We start from the raw sequence: 16643 nt of genomic DNA on the forward strand, positions 1-16643 counted from the left end.
AAAACATATGTTGATACAGAAACTTGTATGTACAAGTTTTCATAGCTGCATTTACAGGAGCTAAAAATTGGGAACAACCCAAATGTACATCCACTGATAAATGGTGTAGCCATACGATGGAATATCATTCAGCCTATAACTGATGCTGCATCATGGATGAAACTTGAAAACAAGTGAATGAAGCCAAATGCAAATGGCCACATATTTATGTTTCCATTTATATGAAGTGTTCAGAATAGGCAAATCCAAAGAGACAAAATGTAGAGCAGTGGTTTCCAGGGCCTGTGGGGAGGGAGGAATAGGAGATGGCTACTAATGGGTACAAGATTTCTTTATGGGATGATAGAAATATTCTGAAATTAAATAGAGAATTTTGCAAATTTATGAAAAACCATTGAATTGTACACTAAAGAACCGTATGTGTGGATAAAAATATTCAAATACTTATTCTCCTTTACTGAACAATGGGGATTTATCTAAACTTCTGGCACAAAGCCAGCAGGTTGTAGGCACTCTCTCTCTCTCCCCTTTTTTTCTTTTTCCTTTTATTTATTTATTTTTAGCAATTTAACAAGTGAATGAATGAGTGAACTAAATGCAGATATCCTAAATAAAATTCCTTTGACTCTCTTCCCAGGGGTGATAAAATTGGGTCCCTATGACTCATGTCCCAGCGCTGATGTCTGTTCTCCTTGTTGGTGGTTCTACCACTTTCCTTCCTAAAATGGCTTTTGCCATCAGCCACTTACCCAGTACGATCCACTTGTTCAAGTGATGTGAGCAGCCTCGTCATCGTGATAATGTTCTAGCACTTTGTTGATGATGATTCTAGGGTTTCATACAGAACAGCAGGATAACATGGATCAAGAAACCAGATGGAATGTTTTTGTCATGAAAGAATCCAACTTCTTACATCAAAGGTCGGGGGAGGAAGAGAAGATACAAATGGCAGTGAGAAAAGAAAGGGGGCGACGACTAGCCAAGGTACAAATAGAAAATCATCCTCCCCTAATTTAGAACCTGGTGTGTGTTTCTCTGCTACTTTTTATGTAATAGTAAGCTGACACAGCTCAAATCAAGAATTTAGTTGTCTTTCAAATATTTCCTGACAAGTTGATTCTCCTTATCCAAAAAGAATGAACAATGCTAGCAGTTACTGCTAAAATATACACAGGTGCCTAGTTGTCCCCACCCTGTCATTTGCCCATGTTTATCCAGGAACCCACTGTTTCTGTAACTCTGCTGGTGTTTACAATACAGGAACAAAGAGTGTGAGCTGTAAAATCTCTCAAATCTTGATTCAAATTCCAGCTCCATACCTCTGAAGACTTGCACTTTTGGCAGCTTATTTAGTTTCCCTGAATTTCAGTTTTTCTAGTTGTAAAATTTGGATCATGATAACAATTTCATGGTTGTCATCAGAGTTAAATTAGATTGATGTATGTATGCCCTCAATAAATGTTAACTATTATTCAATTATTAACCATTTAACTATTCCTACCTGTCAACATAGGCTTTATTTTCAAGTTCAGAGTCTAAATTTCTTTTAGGTCTAGACTGACTTTTAAGAGTAAGATTGGGGCCTATATGCTTAAATTAGTTTACATTGTAATTCCAGCATTATCTGCTTAACCTCTCTCCATGAAAAGAAATTTGACTAAAATCATTTTGTACATTAGTTGTATGTATCAAGGGCATAAAAATGAAAATTTCAACCCAGATCAAATAAAAATAACCCCTTCTACCCTCTTTAGACAAATCTCCTTAATAAGCATATATCCAGGGAATACTTTTTAGTTAACACGGATCATTCTGTATTATTATTGAACTCAAGAATTTAAGAGCTAGAAAGAACCCTTGGGAGAGTCTGACCTCCAGTGTTTACAAGGGAAGAAATGGAGACTTAGACTTATTAGAAATGGAGATTTGGTGACTTATTGACGAGAAGATAGCTGCACAGTGATATGGACAAAACCCGAGCATACTGCCTCCCACTCCCATTCCATGTTCATTCCAAGGCACCAGCTCCTGTATTAAGAAAAAGATAAATAGTGAGACAGGTCACTTGCCCTTAAGGCTCTATATTATGTGACCCTTCAATGCCCTGTCTGCACACTCAAGTACACATCACCTATCTCATATCTTTCTGACCCATCCTGGTTCATTGGCCTTACAACACCCAGGCTCTTTTCTGACCTCAAATTCAAAAGGCTTCTTAGAGCTGCCGGTGGTAATTATGGCCTCCCACACAGTGTTCCCACAGTCTTATGAACAATTACAGAGCTGGTTATTTCTGGGCAAAAGTGCTCAGCCCCATACCCCATGGCTCTCATTGAGAAATGTTTGATGAAGATTTTGGTACCACCCGCTGGCTCCTAGTGGGTTGGCAATGTTGCCCAGACACCTGCATTTTATGTTCCCTTAAATGGCTCTTAGTTTCTAATTCTTTATTCCATTTTGTGTCAGAATAACTCAGAGGGAAAAGAATATCCATTAACGTCCTCCTTGAAAAATAGTCAAAAGCCATTTTGAAGACCTTGGGTCCCAGGAAAGAGTGTGTCTCTTTGTTCTTGCTTTGGTCTTGCTGGCAAAACATTTTACCCCAGGATCAAGAGGCTGGTGGTTGAACTGAACAAAGGAGCTCCAGGCTGGTCACAGGATGGGCATCGTTTGCCAGTGCTGGCTTGGTGGGAGGCAACTGGTGGGCAAGTCTCTCTGGAAGGTGAGTTTCCAGACTATTGAAAACCTATTGAGGCAGTTAAATGGAGGGCATTATGAAGTATCCATGTAGATTAGACATTTTAGGCACTTCACTGCAAAGGTTTTCTTTTCATTGCCCACGTATTTGGCCTGGTTTTTGTTTGGTTTTGTAACTCAGTTTTGCTTGTATCTAATTATAGTTTTTTTGGGTAACAAGCAATAAAAATTACAGTAACAACAAATACTCTAAATGAATTGGGGAATCAACTTAATGGTTTTCTTTTTTTTTAAGCATCAGCATGATCTTATGATAGCAAGAATTATAAGAAGGAGTATCTGCTTTCAAGATGACTTTATTATTGAGTTTCCATCACCTGTTGTGTTGACCTACTGGAACCTTGGTAGACTCCCAGAGGTCACTTAGACATCGTTTTTGAAAACTATTGATTTTATTTTGAATGAAATTCATTGTATTGTTATTATGAGCCCTGCTTTTCTCTGATGTTTTAGACATTGTGCCTTTTTTTAAGAAAGTTTTAACTCAAAATATTCCTGTAAGATTCAACTGTGCTTTTGGTTTGTAGCTTTGCAGCTTTGCTGCTTTGTTTTGGGAGTTTTCTGTGTAGAATGTCTTAGGCCATAAACTTAGTGACACAGCTGTATTTTGTGCTTTAGTGAGAAGGGAAGTGTTAGGTCTTCTGTCTCTGGCCCATATACCTTACATAATACACTGTTCGATACCCATCATCACTGGCCTTGTAAATGGCTTTAAATGGATTCTTGGTGATGTGACCACCTGGTGTCATCCTCTGGAAAGAGGATGAAGTCATTCACTCATCAAATATTTATTGATGCCATATACTGTGAAAGGACCTGGGAGTTAAAAAAAACACACATGGTTTCTGCCCTCAAGAACTTCAAGGTCTTGTAAATAGGCATGTGTGTTACAGTGCCAATGTGGCAGGAAGATTAGCTATACCATTTTACATTCCTACTAACAATGTATGAGTGATCGACCCAGTTTGTCTGCATCCTCACCAAAATTTGGTGTTGTCACTATGTTTTAAATTTTAGCCTTTCTGATAGCTGTGTGGTGGTATCTCATTGTGGTTTTAATTTGCATTTCCCTAACATCTAATGATGTCAGACAACTTTTCATGTGCTTATTTGCCAGCAATATGTCCTCTTTGTAATCATTTTCTCACAGTCTGTAGTTTGTCTTCTCATCCCCTCAACAGGGTCTTTCACAAAATAAACATTTTTAATTTTGGTAAGATCCATTCTATCGATTTTTCCTGTTATGGTTCTTGCTTTTGGTGTTAAGTCTAAGAACCACTCACCTAGCCCTAGATCCCAAATATTTTCTTCTTTGTTTTTTTGTCTAAAGATTTTCTAGTTTTATATTTAAATCCATGATCAATTTTCAGTTAATTTTTGTATAAGTGTGAGGTTTAGGTTGAGATTCATTTTTTTTGCCTATGGATGTCCAGTTGCTCCAACATTGTCTGTTGAAAAGACAATCCTTCTTCTATTGAATTGTTTTTGTTCCTTTGGTAAAAAAAAAAAAAAAAAAAAAAAAAAAAAAAAAAAAAAAAAAAGGAAAAATATTATCTGGGTACCTTTGTGTTGGTCTGTTTCTAGAGTCTTTATTCTGTTCCACTGATCTCTGTGCCTGTCCCTCTTCTTATCCATACTGTCTTGATCACTATATGTGAATGATAATCCTGGAGTAAGGTAGAGTGATTCTTCTCATTTTATTATTTCTTTTTCAAAAATTGTTTTAGCTATTTTTAAAAGGAAGGTCCTGTGCCTTCCCATACAAGTTTTAGAATAAACTTGTCTATGTCTACAAAAACTCTTGCTAGAAATTGGGAATTGCATTAAGCCTGTAGATCAATCTGGGGAGGACTGATATCTTCACTATGTTGAGTCTTCCCCGACCCATGAATGTGATACAGCTCTGCATTTATTGAGGTCTTCTTTGATTTATTTCATCTGTGTTTTGTGATTTTTAGGATACAGATTATGTTTTTGTTTTGTTAGATTTACACTTAAGTATTTCATTTTTTTGGAGCAATTGTAAGTATTATTGGTTTACATTTGTTTCTGTGTGTTTGTTGTTAGTATGCAGTTCATTTTTAGTGCTCCTTTCTTTTTTCAACCTTTCCTTAGGTGGAAGATTGTACCTTTTTTATGAATGTAAAACACTAAGAGAATTGCTAGTCCCAAAATTGTGATTTTTCAAACATGATTCAAATCCTAAATTTCTGGAATCTTCATCTGGGTAAGGATTAGAATACCTCTGCATCCATGGGAGCCCGTGATATTTGGTTGTGGTTCATTGTGAGTTTGTGTGTGTTGGGAAAGAGGGACCATGGCCTCTAGAGAAAGAGATTTTGTTGTTTTTCAGGCAGCCACACTACTCTCTGAGTTAGGTATTTTTGGCTCTTCTGATGTGTCTAGAATGAGACAGCTGGCCTAAAAGAACTTTCATGCAAGCTATATATCTTTCTAAGCTTTTTTACATTCTCTATAAAAAAAAGGACTGAATGTACTTACTGTAAGAACATGCTTTATATTTTTTTACTTATTAATTTAAGAACTGATGACAAGGTAAGTAATTTTGGGGTTATCAACACTGATCATTGAGGATAGGACCAGTGTGTAATTTACCAGCAGCTGTGAAGCCAAGAATTGTTCTTGCGTTTCTTATTGTATAATTGACTGACATCATTAGCAGAGTGTTGAATGCCTGGCATTGTTAGAGTAAACATACTTCCAAACCCCGAATTGGGCATTATAGTTGAGAAAATGAGATCTGAGTTATTATTTGTTCATATTAAAATTGCATATAAGTTATGTGTTCAGATATGAGCCTATAGTCCTTTCCTAATTCCACTGAAAGCTAAAAAAAAATTGGGCTTCTCAGATTGATATGGTTTTGGTATTTGTCCTCTCCAAATCTCATGTTGAAGTGTGACGTCCAATGTTGGAGGTGAGGCCTAGTGGGAGGTGTTTGGAATGTGGGGGCTGATCCCTCATAAATGGCTTGGTGCCTTCCCCATGGTAATGAGTTCAGATGAGATCTAATTGTTAAAAAGAGAAAGAGAGAAAGAAAGAGACTGGGCCCTCCCTCTCTCTCTTGCTGTCTCTCTCACCATGTGACATGGCTGCTCCCCCCATGCCTTCCACCATGGATAAAAGCTTTTTGAGACCTCACCAAAAGAGAAGCAGATGATGGTGCCATGCTTGTATAGCCTACAGAACTGTGAGCCAAGTGCTTTTGTTTATAAATACCAGTCCCAGGTATTCCATTATAGCAATGCAAAATGGAGTAACACAGAAAATTGGTACCAGGAGCAGGGTGTTGCAATAAAGATACCTAAAGTTGTGCAAGAAGCTTTGGAACTGGGTTATGGGCAGAGGTTAGAAGAATTAGCGGGCTCAGAAAAAGGCAGGAAGATAAGGAAAAGTTTGAAATGTCTTAGAGACTGGTTAAGTGGTTGTGACCAAAATGCTGATAGAAATATGGATGGTGAAGGCCAGGCTGATGAGCTGTCAGGTGGAAATGAGGAATTCACTGGGGACTGGAGTAAAAGATCACCCTTGTTATGTCTTAGCAAAGCACTTGGCTGCATTGTATCCATGCCCTAGTGATTTGTGAGAGGTTGAACTTAGGTGTGATAATGTAGGATACCTGATGGAATTAATTTCTAAGCAGCAGAGCACTCAAGACATGGCCTGGCTGCTTCTAACAACCTATGATCAGATGTGGAAACAAATGAATGACTTAAAGTTGGAATTTAAAAGAGAAGCAGAGTGTAAAATTTTGGAAAATTTGCAGCCTAGCTGTGTGGTAAAAAAGGAAAAATTATTTTCAGATTTTCAGGAGAGGAATTCAGGCGGACCATGGAGCAACCATTTGCTAGAGAGATTTTCATGACTAAAAGGTAGCCAGGTGCTAATAGCCAAGACAATGAGAAAAAGGCCTTGAAGACATTTCAGAAGTCTTTGGGGCAGCTCCTCCCATCATAGGCCCAGAGGCTAGGAGGAAAGAATGGTTTCAGGGGTCAGTCCTGGGGCTCCACTGCCCTGTTCAGCCTTGGGACACTGCTTCCAGAATCCTGGCGGCTCTGGCTCCAGCCTCAGCTCAAAGGGTAAATGGTACAGCTCTGGCCACCACTCCAGATGGCACGAACTGTAAGCCTTAGTGTCTTTTGCGTGGTGTTAAGCCTGCAGGCATGCAGAATGCAGAGGTTTGGCAGCTTCCACCTAGATTTCAGAGGATGTATGAAAAAGCCTAAGTTCCCAGGCAGAAGCCTGCTGCAGGGGCAGAGCCCTCACAGAGAGGCTCTACTAGGGCAGTGCTGATGGGAAAATTAGAGTTGGAGCCCTGTATTAGGCTATTGCATCACTGTAAAGAAAACCTGAGACTGGGTAATTTATAAAGAACAGTAGTTTAATTGGCTCACAGTTCTGCAGGCTGTACAAGCATGGCACTGGCATCTGTGTGGCTTCTGGGGAGTCCTCAGAAAGCTTTTACTCATGGCAATAGGCAAAGTGGGAGCAGGCATGTCACACTGCAAAAGCAGGAGAAAGAGACAGAGTTGGAGGGGGAGGTGCCACACATTTTTAAACGACTAGATCTCACAGGAACTCACTCACTGTCACAAGAACAGCACCAAGCCATGAAGGATCTGCACTCATGATCCAATCACTTCCCACAATGCCCCACCTCCAACATTGCAGATTACATTTCAACATGAGATTTGGGTGGAACAAGTATCTAAACTACATCAAGCCCCCACACAGAGTCCCCGGCAGGGCACTGCCTAGTGGAGCTGTGGGAAGGGGGCCACCACCCTCCAGACCCCAAAATGGTAGTGCTACCAGCAGCTTACACCCTGAGCCTAGAAAAGCCACAGAGTCAATTATGACCCATGAGAATAGCCATGGGGGCTGCCCTCTGCAAAGCCACAGCGGTGGAGCTGCCCAAGCCTTGGGAGCCCACCCCTTGCACCAGTGTGCCCAGGATATGAGGAGACCTGGAGTCAAACATTATTTTGGAGCTTTAAAGTTTAATGCCTGCTTGCTGTGTTTTGAATTTGTGTCTGGCCTGTTGCCACTTTCTTTTTGCCAGTTTCTCTCTTTTGGAATGGGGATGTTTACCCAATGCCTGTACCACTATTATGTCTTGAAAGTAAATAATTTGATTTTGGTCTTACAAGCTCATAGGAGGAAGGAACTTGCCTCAAGTCTCAAATGAGACTTTGGAATTCTGAACTGTTGCTAGAATGAGTTGACACTTTTGGGGACTCTTGGGAAGGGATGATTGTATTTTGCATTGTGAGAAGGACATGAGATTTAGGAGGCAAAGGGCAGAATGATATGGTTTGCGTATTTGTTCCCTCCAAATCTCATGTTGAAGTGTGACCTCCAGTGTTGGAGGGGGGCCTAGTGGGACGTGTTTGGATCATGGAGGCGGATCCCTCATGAATGGCTTGGTGCCTTCCCTACAGTAATGAGTTCACACGAGATCTGGTTGTTAAAAACACCAGACTGTCCCAGGTCTATAAAGGGTTTTGTTGAGCAGCTCTTTAGATGTTGCTCTTTGGTCTACAGAGGACAAGAGGAAACACAAAAGCAGGGAAGATTTCAATCATGTGTATGGAAGACTTTTAAGTGGAGGATAATAGTACATTGAAATGGGCTAGCAATAGAGGGCATGGATTTTCTATACCTGGACTCCTTCTAAAGAGAACAGGCACCCTTTATCCTGAATTTTTTAGAAATTCTCCTGTCTAAAGGTAAATGATTAAGTTATTAAAATGTAGGATATATCACAAAATCAGTGTAGATTAATTCTTTCCAATTTCTAAGTCTACTAGGTGTTGCCATTGAATTCTTCAGTTATGTAGATGTTTTCTTTCTGTTTAATTTTTCTAACTTACTATTTATTTTTCTTTTTTTGAGACAGGGTCTCACTGTGTCACCTAGGCTGGAGTACAGTGGCATGTTCTCAACTCACTGCAACCTCACCTCCCCGGGTTCAAGCGACTCTCTTGCCTCAGACATCCAAGTAGCTAGGATTACAGGTGTGCGCCACCAAGCCTGGCTGATTTTTATACTTTTAGTAGAGATGGGGTTTCACCATGTTGCCCAGGCTAGTCTTGAACTTTTGAGTTCAAGTGATCCACCCGCCTCTGCTCCCAAAGTGCTGGGATTATAGGCATGAGCCACTGTGCCAGGCCTCTGTTTAACTTATATTCTGTTAGTTACACATGAGGAGCAACTTCCTGGGTCATGAACAATCAGGTACTTATATTATATTCTTAGTTTGGATTGGCTAAGTGTAATTTCAGTTTTTATTTGCATGTTGCAGAGAGACTTTAAAAAATCTTCATGCCCTTGCACGTGAATGCATGTAAATAGTATGGTGGGTCCTTGATCAACATCTTAGTTCCATTTTGTACTTTTGCTTTGTTCTCCTCATGGGAATGAGGTGAAGAATTGCTCTTAGAAACTGGCAAATATAAAATTAAGCCATTATCACCATTTCTAAGATTAATGCTAGAGTAAAAACAAAGAGATTGAAACCTCTACTTCTTCAGGGTGGGCCTAACCTGGGCTCATTAGACTTTGTCAGTACCTGCATGCACATCTGCTCCCAATACGTCTCAACCCATCCCAGCACAGAGCCAATTCTGCATGAGGCAGATATCTGCTGGCCTGACCTGGTTGTGGCCTCTTCTGAAAATCCTTCTCTGTGATAAGTATTTTGTATCCAAGGTCATATACTTCCTTTTTTTTATTTTTATTTTTTTTGAGTCGGAATTTTGCTCTGTCACCCAGGCTGGAGTGCAGTGGTGCGATCTTGGCTTACTGCAACCTCCAGCTCCTAGGTTCAAGCAATCCTCCTGAGTAGCTGGGATTACAGGCACCTGCCACCATGCCCACCTAATTTTTCTATTTTTAGTAGAGATGTGATTTCACCATGTTGGCCGGGCTGGTCTCAAACTCCTGACTTCAGGTGATTCACCCACCTCGGCCTCCCAAAGTTTTGGGATTATAGGCGTGAGCCATTGTGCCCAGCCCTAAGGTCATATACTTCTAATTGGGATTAGAAAAGGAAAGACTTAAGGCAGATTTGAAAATGTATTACATTTGTTTTAAGGTTATCATTTTCAGGGATGGGTTAGGCTGATTTGGGGTAAAGCACCTGCTATTCTTTTGGCATGTCAGCAACCCAAATTGGGTTCATGCTCCTTTGACCTGACCCAATGAGTGGAAGTGAGATGTAGGCAATTTGGGAGTAAATTACATTAACATTGACTCCAAAGAAATGACTGTCACAAACAGTGAGACAGGGAAATTGAAATTGGGTAAATAAGGCTTCCCTGAGACCTGCTCCACATGCGAAGTGTTTCTGCCCTGGATATTGAGCCCATAATGCATTTTAGCACAAGTTTGATCATAAAAGAAATGAATCTCACAGTAGAGGAAATTCTTCCCAACAGGGTTTCTTTATTTAACTTGCGTGAATTTATACAGCACAAAAGGTCCTTTTATAGCAAGACAATAAGTAAAAGAGATGGTTAGCCATCATTATATGGTACATTATTCTGTGCATTTAGTTTTTAGCAGTACAGAACTGCTGGATATGAGAATAGAGTAGAAATAGCATGTAATTTACAGCACAGTGAAAAGAAGGCAGGCACTGAAGTTTGTGTTAAGGAATTTCAGAAAAACATAAAAGTTAGTAACTATGATTTCATTTTCCATTTCTTCAGCCGTGAATTGTTTGCAGGAGCTGGGCTGTCCCTTGCTTTCATAGTTTTCATTGTTCACATGAATATCACTCAATATTTTGAAATTATAGATTTGTGATGTGACAGAGAGGAGGGTATCAAATCTACAGCCCTTGCGTGACTCCCAGTCACATGTGTGACTCCCAGTGATGGAAAGAGAACCAGGGCGAGGTTGGGGGAAGGCTTGCAATGGGCAAGCAAGATGCAGCAAACTCTTCCAGAGGCAGGTGCCCTGCCTAGCAGCAGCATTGCTTTTGGCAGCAGGATTTCTGTTGGCAACAGCCCTTCCCACAGCCGCAGCCACACGAGCTGCAGGTGCGGCGGCAGCAGCAGATCACGGGTGTGCTGCAGCAGCCTCCACAGCAGCCGCGGCAGCAGGGGCAGCAGCTGGAGCAGCAGCCCACCTGGTAGCACCTGCAGCTGGTGCAGCTGCCACAGCCACCACCACAGCCACCGCAGCCACCACCGCAGCCACCACCGCAGCCACCACAACTTCCACAACCACAGCAACCCATGGTGTCAGTAGAGAGGACTCAGGTGAAGTGAGGAGGGAGGATGTGAGAGGTGATGAGGTCTGATGTTTGCCTCTGCAAGGGACCCTTAAATACTGCTGCTGGGGCTTGGCACATGACTACAGTCACTTCCTTGTTGTTTTGGCCACTTTCCGTGGCAAACTTTTGTTTCCTGTTTATTACTTCCTCAGGGGTGTACACAACTTGATTTTTTATTTCAATTTTAGATAAATTCACTGATATTTCAAAAACGGAATCAGAACTGACATTTTTTCAGAAAACACTGCATTGTTTCAATCTGTCTACCTGAGGGTAAAATTATTTTGATAGTAGTCGATGGTCTAAGCCAAAGAGATCCAGCCGTTCCTCGTCTTTCGCAAATCAGTAATAGCTGCCCAGAGGAAAGAGTCCTCATTCAAAATGTATCTGTCTTTTACTCTAAGTATATACATTTTATGTGTGTTATCCTTAATCACCCTTTAGAAAAACCCCAACACATTAGGTATATAGAGTCTTTATTAAAATGAGTTTTGTCATCAAAGAAGCCCAGGAAATGTTGCATATTGTTTCCATTTGGGAAATTCACATTAATATATTAAAGGTAATAGGAAGTCCTGGAGGAAAAGGGAGTCTCAAACATCAATATTCAACATAAAGAGATTTCATATCAAATAGAAAATGTAATTTAAAAATTACTTTTTGAATGGGTTTACTCAAAACAAGGATTTAGAGAATCCATTTAAAATAGCAACAAAAATAAAATTAAAGTATAATGATATATGACTCCAATGACATGCAGGATCTTGATGGAAAAAATTTTTAAATTCTACTGAGGGACATAAAAGAAGAAAGAAATAGAGGTTTGTGGATGGAACGTCTCAACTGACATCTATAAGATGTCAATCCTTTCCAAATAAATTAATAAATTCATTGCAATTCTATTAAAAACACTAAGAGATGTACAAACTTTTCTTGTTTTGATTTACCTTGACAGCTGCCCCCCAAATACATTTGACAAAACAAAAGGTCAATAATATCAAATACATGTTTTAAGAGGAATGAGAAGGACAGTTTGCCCTATCAGATGTTGGGACTCCTTCTAAGGCCGTGGTCATTAAAACAGTGAGAAATTTTGTTGCTGAGAGAGATAGACTAACGGAGAGGAATAGAGACCCCAGAAATGGAATCACATAGATTTTGGAATTTGATATATGGCAGAACAGTTACAAATCAGAAGAAAATATTGACTATTCAATATTAGTACTGAAATAACATGTTATCCGTATGGATAAAAATAACACTAGCATCCTTCTTCACACCATACATAAAAGAAAGTTCCAGATGCTTTTTGAGATCTAAAAGTGAAAAGCAAAGCTTGATATTTTAAGAAGACACAATAAATTAGTTTTCTTTTTTTTTAACTTTTAGGTTCAGGAGTACATGTGCAGGTTTGTTATAGGTAAACTCATGTCATGAGGGTTTGGTTTACAGATTATTTCATTACCTGGGTGCTAAACTTAGTACTCGATAGTTATTTTTTCTGATCCCCTTCCTCCTCCCAGCTTCCACCCTCAAGTAGACTCCAGTGTCTGCTGTTCTTCTATTCATATCCATATGTTCTCATAATTTAGCTCCCCCTTATAAGTGAGAAAAAGTGGTATTTGGTTTTCTGTTCCTGCATTAGCTTGCTAAGGATAATCACCTCCAGCTCCATCCATGCCCCTGCATGATCTTGTTCTTTTTTATGGCTGCATAATATTCCATAATAGTAGACTGGATAAAGAAATTTCTAAATGGATAAATTTCATTATCCAGTCTACCACTGATGGGCATTTAGGTTGATTCCATGTCTTTGCTATAGTGAACAGTGCTGCAATGAACATGTGTGTATGTATCTTTATGGTAGAATGATTTATATTCCTTTGGGTATATACCCAGTAATGGGATTGCTGGGTCAAATGGTAGTTTTGTTTTTAGCTCTTTGAGGGATCACCAGACTACTTTCCACAATGGTTGAACTAATTTACACTCCAACCAACAGTATATAAGCATTTCCTTTCCTCTGCATCCTCACCAGCATCTGTTACATTTTGACTTTTTGATAATAGCCATTCTGACTTGTGAGACAGTATCTCATTGTAATTTCGATTTGCATTTCTCTAATGATTAGTGATACTGAGCTTTTCTTCATATGCTTGTTGGCTGCATATATGACTTCTTTTGAAACGTGTCCATTCATTTCCTTTGCCCACTTTTTAATGAGGTTGTTTTTTGCTTATACATTTGTTCAAGTTCCTTACAGATGCTGGATATTTGACCTTTGTTAGATGCATAGTTTGCAAATAATTTCTCTCATTCTGTAGGTTTTCTATTTACTCTGTTGATAGTTTCTTTTGTTGCATGGAACCTCTTTAGTTTAATTAGATCCCATTTGTCAATTTTTGCTTTTGTCACAATTGCTTTTGGCATCTTCGGCATGAAATCTTTGCCCATGTAGATGTCCTGAAAGGTACTGCCTAGATTTTCTTCTAGGGTTTTTATAGTTTTGGGTTTCACATTTAAGTCTTTAATCCATCTTGAGTTGATTTTGTTGATTTTTGTATATGGTGTAAGGTAGGGGTCCAGTTTCAATCTTCTGCATATGGCTAGCCAGTTATCCCAGCACCATTTATTGAATAGGGAGTCCTTTCTCTATCGCTTGTTTTTGTCAGCTTTGTCAAAGATCAGATGGTTGTAGGTGAGCAGCATTATTTCTGGGCTCTCTATTCAGTTTCATTGGTCTATGTGTCTGTTTTAGTGCCAGTACCATTCTGTTTTGGTTACTGTAGCCTCGTAGTATAGTTTGAAGTTAGGTAACATGTTGCCTCCAGCTTCTTTCTTTTCGCTTAGGATTACTTTGGCTGTTCAGACACTTTTTTGGTTCTATGTGAATTTTAAAATAATTTTTTCTAGTTCTGTAAAGAATGTCATTGGTAGTTTGATAGGAAAGAACTGAATCTGTAAATTGCTTTGGGCAGTATGGCCATTTTAATGATTTTGATTCTTCCTATCTATGAGCATAAGATGTTTTTCCATTTGTTTGTGTCATCTCTGATTTCTTTGAGGAGTGCTTTGTAATTCTCATTGTAGAACTCTTTCACCTCCCTGGTTAACTGTATTCCTAAGTATTTTATTCTTTTTGTTGCAATTGTGCATGGGATTGCATTCCTGACTTGGCTCTCAGCTTGACTGTTGTTGGTGTATAGGAATGCTGCTGATTTTTGTTCATTGATTTTTGTATCCTAAAGCTTTGCTGAAATTGTTTATCAGCTTAAGGAGCTTTGGGGCAGAGACTGTGGGGTTTTCTAGATGTAGGATTATGTTATCTGCAAACAGGGATAGTTTGACTTCCTCTCTTTCTATTTTGATGCCCTTTATTTATCTTTTTATTATTATTTTTTGAGACGTAGTTTCACTCCTGTTGCCCAGGCTGGAGTGCAATGGCACGATCTTGGCTCACTGCAACCTCCACCTCCCAGGTTCAAGCGATTCTCCTGTCTCAGCCTCCCGAGTAGCTGGGATTACAGGCATTCACCACCATGCCTGGCTAATTTTGTATTTTTAATAGAGATGGGGTTTCTCCATGTTGGTCAGGCTGGTCTCGAACTCCTGACCTCAGGTGCTCTGCCCACCTAGGCCTCCCAAAGTGCTGGGTTGCCTTTATTTATTTCTCTTGCCTGATTGCTCTGTCCAGAACTTGCAATACTATGTTGAATAGGAATGGTGAGAGAGGGCATCCTTGTCTTTTGCCAGTTTTGAAGGGGAATACTTCCAGCTTTTGCCCATTCAGTATAATATTGGCTGTGGGTTTGTCTTAGATGACTCTTTTTATTTTGAGATATGTTTCTTCAATACCTAGTTTATTGAGAGTTTTTAATGTGAAAGGATGTTGAATTTTATTAATAGCCTTTTCTGCATCTATTGGGGTAATCAAGTGGTTTTTGTCTTTAGTTTTGTTTATGTGATGAATCCCATTTATTGATTTGCATGTGTTGAACCAACATTTTATCCCAGGGATAAAACCTACTTGATCATGGTGGATAAGCTTTTTGATGTGCTGTGGGATTTGGTTTGCAGTATTTTGTTGAGCATTTCTGCATCTATGTTCATCAAGGATAAATTATTTCTTAGAATAGAGAAATCCAAAAAATAAAGAAAAATATGAATTAAATAGAAAATACTTCAAATGAAAGAGAAGAAAACATTTTCACATAAAAACATGCTGAAAATTGGCTGGGCACAGTGGCTCATGCCTGTAATCCCAGCACTTTGGGAGGCTGAGGTGGGCAGATCACCTGAGGTCAGGTGGGCAGATCACCTGAGGTCAGGAGTTCGAGACTAGCCTGACTAACATGTTGAAACCCCGTTTCTACTAAAAATACAAAAAATTAGCCGGGTGTGGTGGCACATACCTGTAATCCCAGCTACTCGGGCATCTGAGGCAGGAGAATCACTTGAACCCGGGAGGCAGAGGTTTCAGTGAGCCAAGATCGTGCCATTGCACTCCAACCTGGCCAACAAGAGCAAAACTCCGTCTCAAAACAAAAACAAAAACAAAAACAAAAAACAAACCAAAAAAATGCTGAAAATAAAGATTAAAATAAACTTTAGCCTAAAGAACAAATTAATTTTAAAAAGAAAACAACTTATTAGAAAAATGAATGAAGAATATGAATTGAGGAGTTATAGAAGACAAAATTCAACACAGAAAGATGCTCAACCTCACTGGTAATCAGAAAAGTGCAAATTAAAACCACACCATGGTTTTAATTTTATACCCACCTGATTATCAAAATGTTCAAGTCTGACAATACCAAATATTGGTGAGAATGTCAAACACTTGGAATTCTCATACTTTGTTGGGTGGGAGTGTAAATTGCTATAACCAATTCTGAGAGCAATTAAGCAACGTCTGGCTAGGTCAAAGATATGCATTCTCCTGTTTAATCATTTATATCAATATTGGCTGATCGAACCCTATTCTATTCATTGAGTTATAAATCTGTTATTGTCATTATTCTGATGCTCAAGTTGTCCCAAATTTTGCCATTGGTAGCACCTTCAAGCTGGTCTGTGGTTTTAAAAAATATCTCCATAATTTTTGAAGTACTAACTTAAATTCTGGCACAAGATGTTCAAGGTCCCATTTCATCCTTTTCCTGTCCCAGATCTGGAATCAGCCTGTTCTCCAAGGATTCTGGTTCCTTTTATTGGATAGTGATATTTAGAATCCAAGATCTGGGTACTAACTGCACTCATTGCTAGGATTTTTTTTCTGCACCTACAGTCAGTTCTTCTATAACACAACATATGTGCTCCTAAAAATCATGAGACTGTACAAAACTGTGCAATAAAAGCATAGGACTCATGGCTAACACTGAGCTTTGGGAACAGCACTCAAAAAACTTCATCAGTGACTCATTAAAGACAAGATCGAGAACTTAATAAAAAGGGTGCACAGTTCTATACATTACATGTGTGTATATATGTGTGTGTGTGTGTGTGTATTACAGGATATACATATATCGTGTAATAAATGTGGCATTTTACCTGAAGTTTGCTTATGGAAGTGGGCATAAGAAGG

The 16643-nt window shown here is 39.3% G+C and overlaps 1 protein-coding gene across 1 annotated transcript; it reads right to left on the bottom strand.

Annotated features, from left to right (window-relative positions):
• Window positions 1-10744: 10744 nt before the first annotated feature.
• Window positions 10745-11023, bottom strand: LOC129143359 (small cysteine and glycine repeat-containing protein 9). The gene has a single exon (XM_054679465.1). The coding sequence runs from the start codon at window positions 11021-11023 to the stop codon at window positions 10745-10747; it is 279 nt and encodes a 92-aa protein (XP_054535440.1).
• Window positions 11024-16643: the final 5620 nt, after the last annotated feature.

The sequence above is a fragment of the Pan troglodytes genome, chromosome 13 (assembly GCF_028858775.2).
Source record: "Pan troglodytes isolate AG18354 chromosome 13, NHGRI_mPanTro3-v2.0_pri, whole genome shotgun sequence".
NCBI classification, from domain to species: Eukaryota; Metazoa; Chordata; class Mammalia; order Primates; family Hominidae; genus Pan; species Pan troglodytes.

Bases quoted from the DNA above. Each gene is read 5' to 3' on its own strand.
- LOC129143359 (XM_054679465.1), bottom strand. From the start codon at position 11,023: ATGGGTTGCTGTGGTTGTGGAAGTTGTGGTGGCTGCGGTGGTGGCTGC.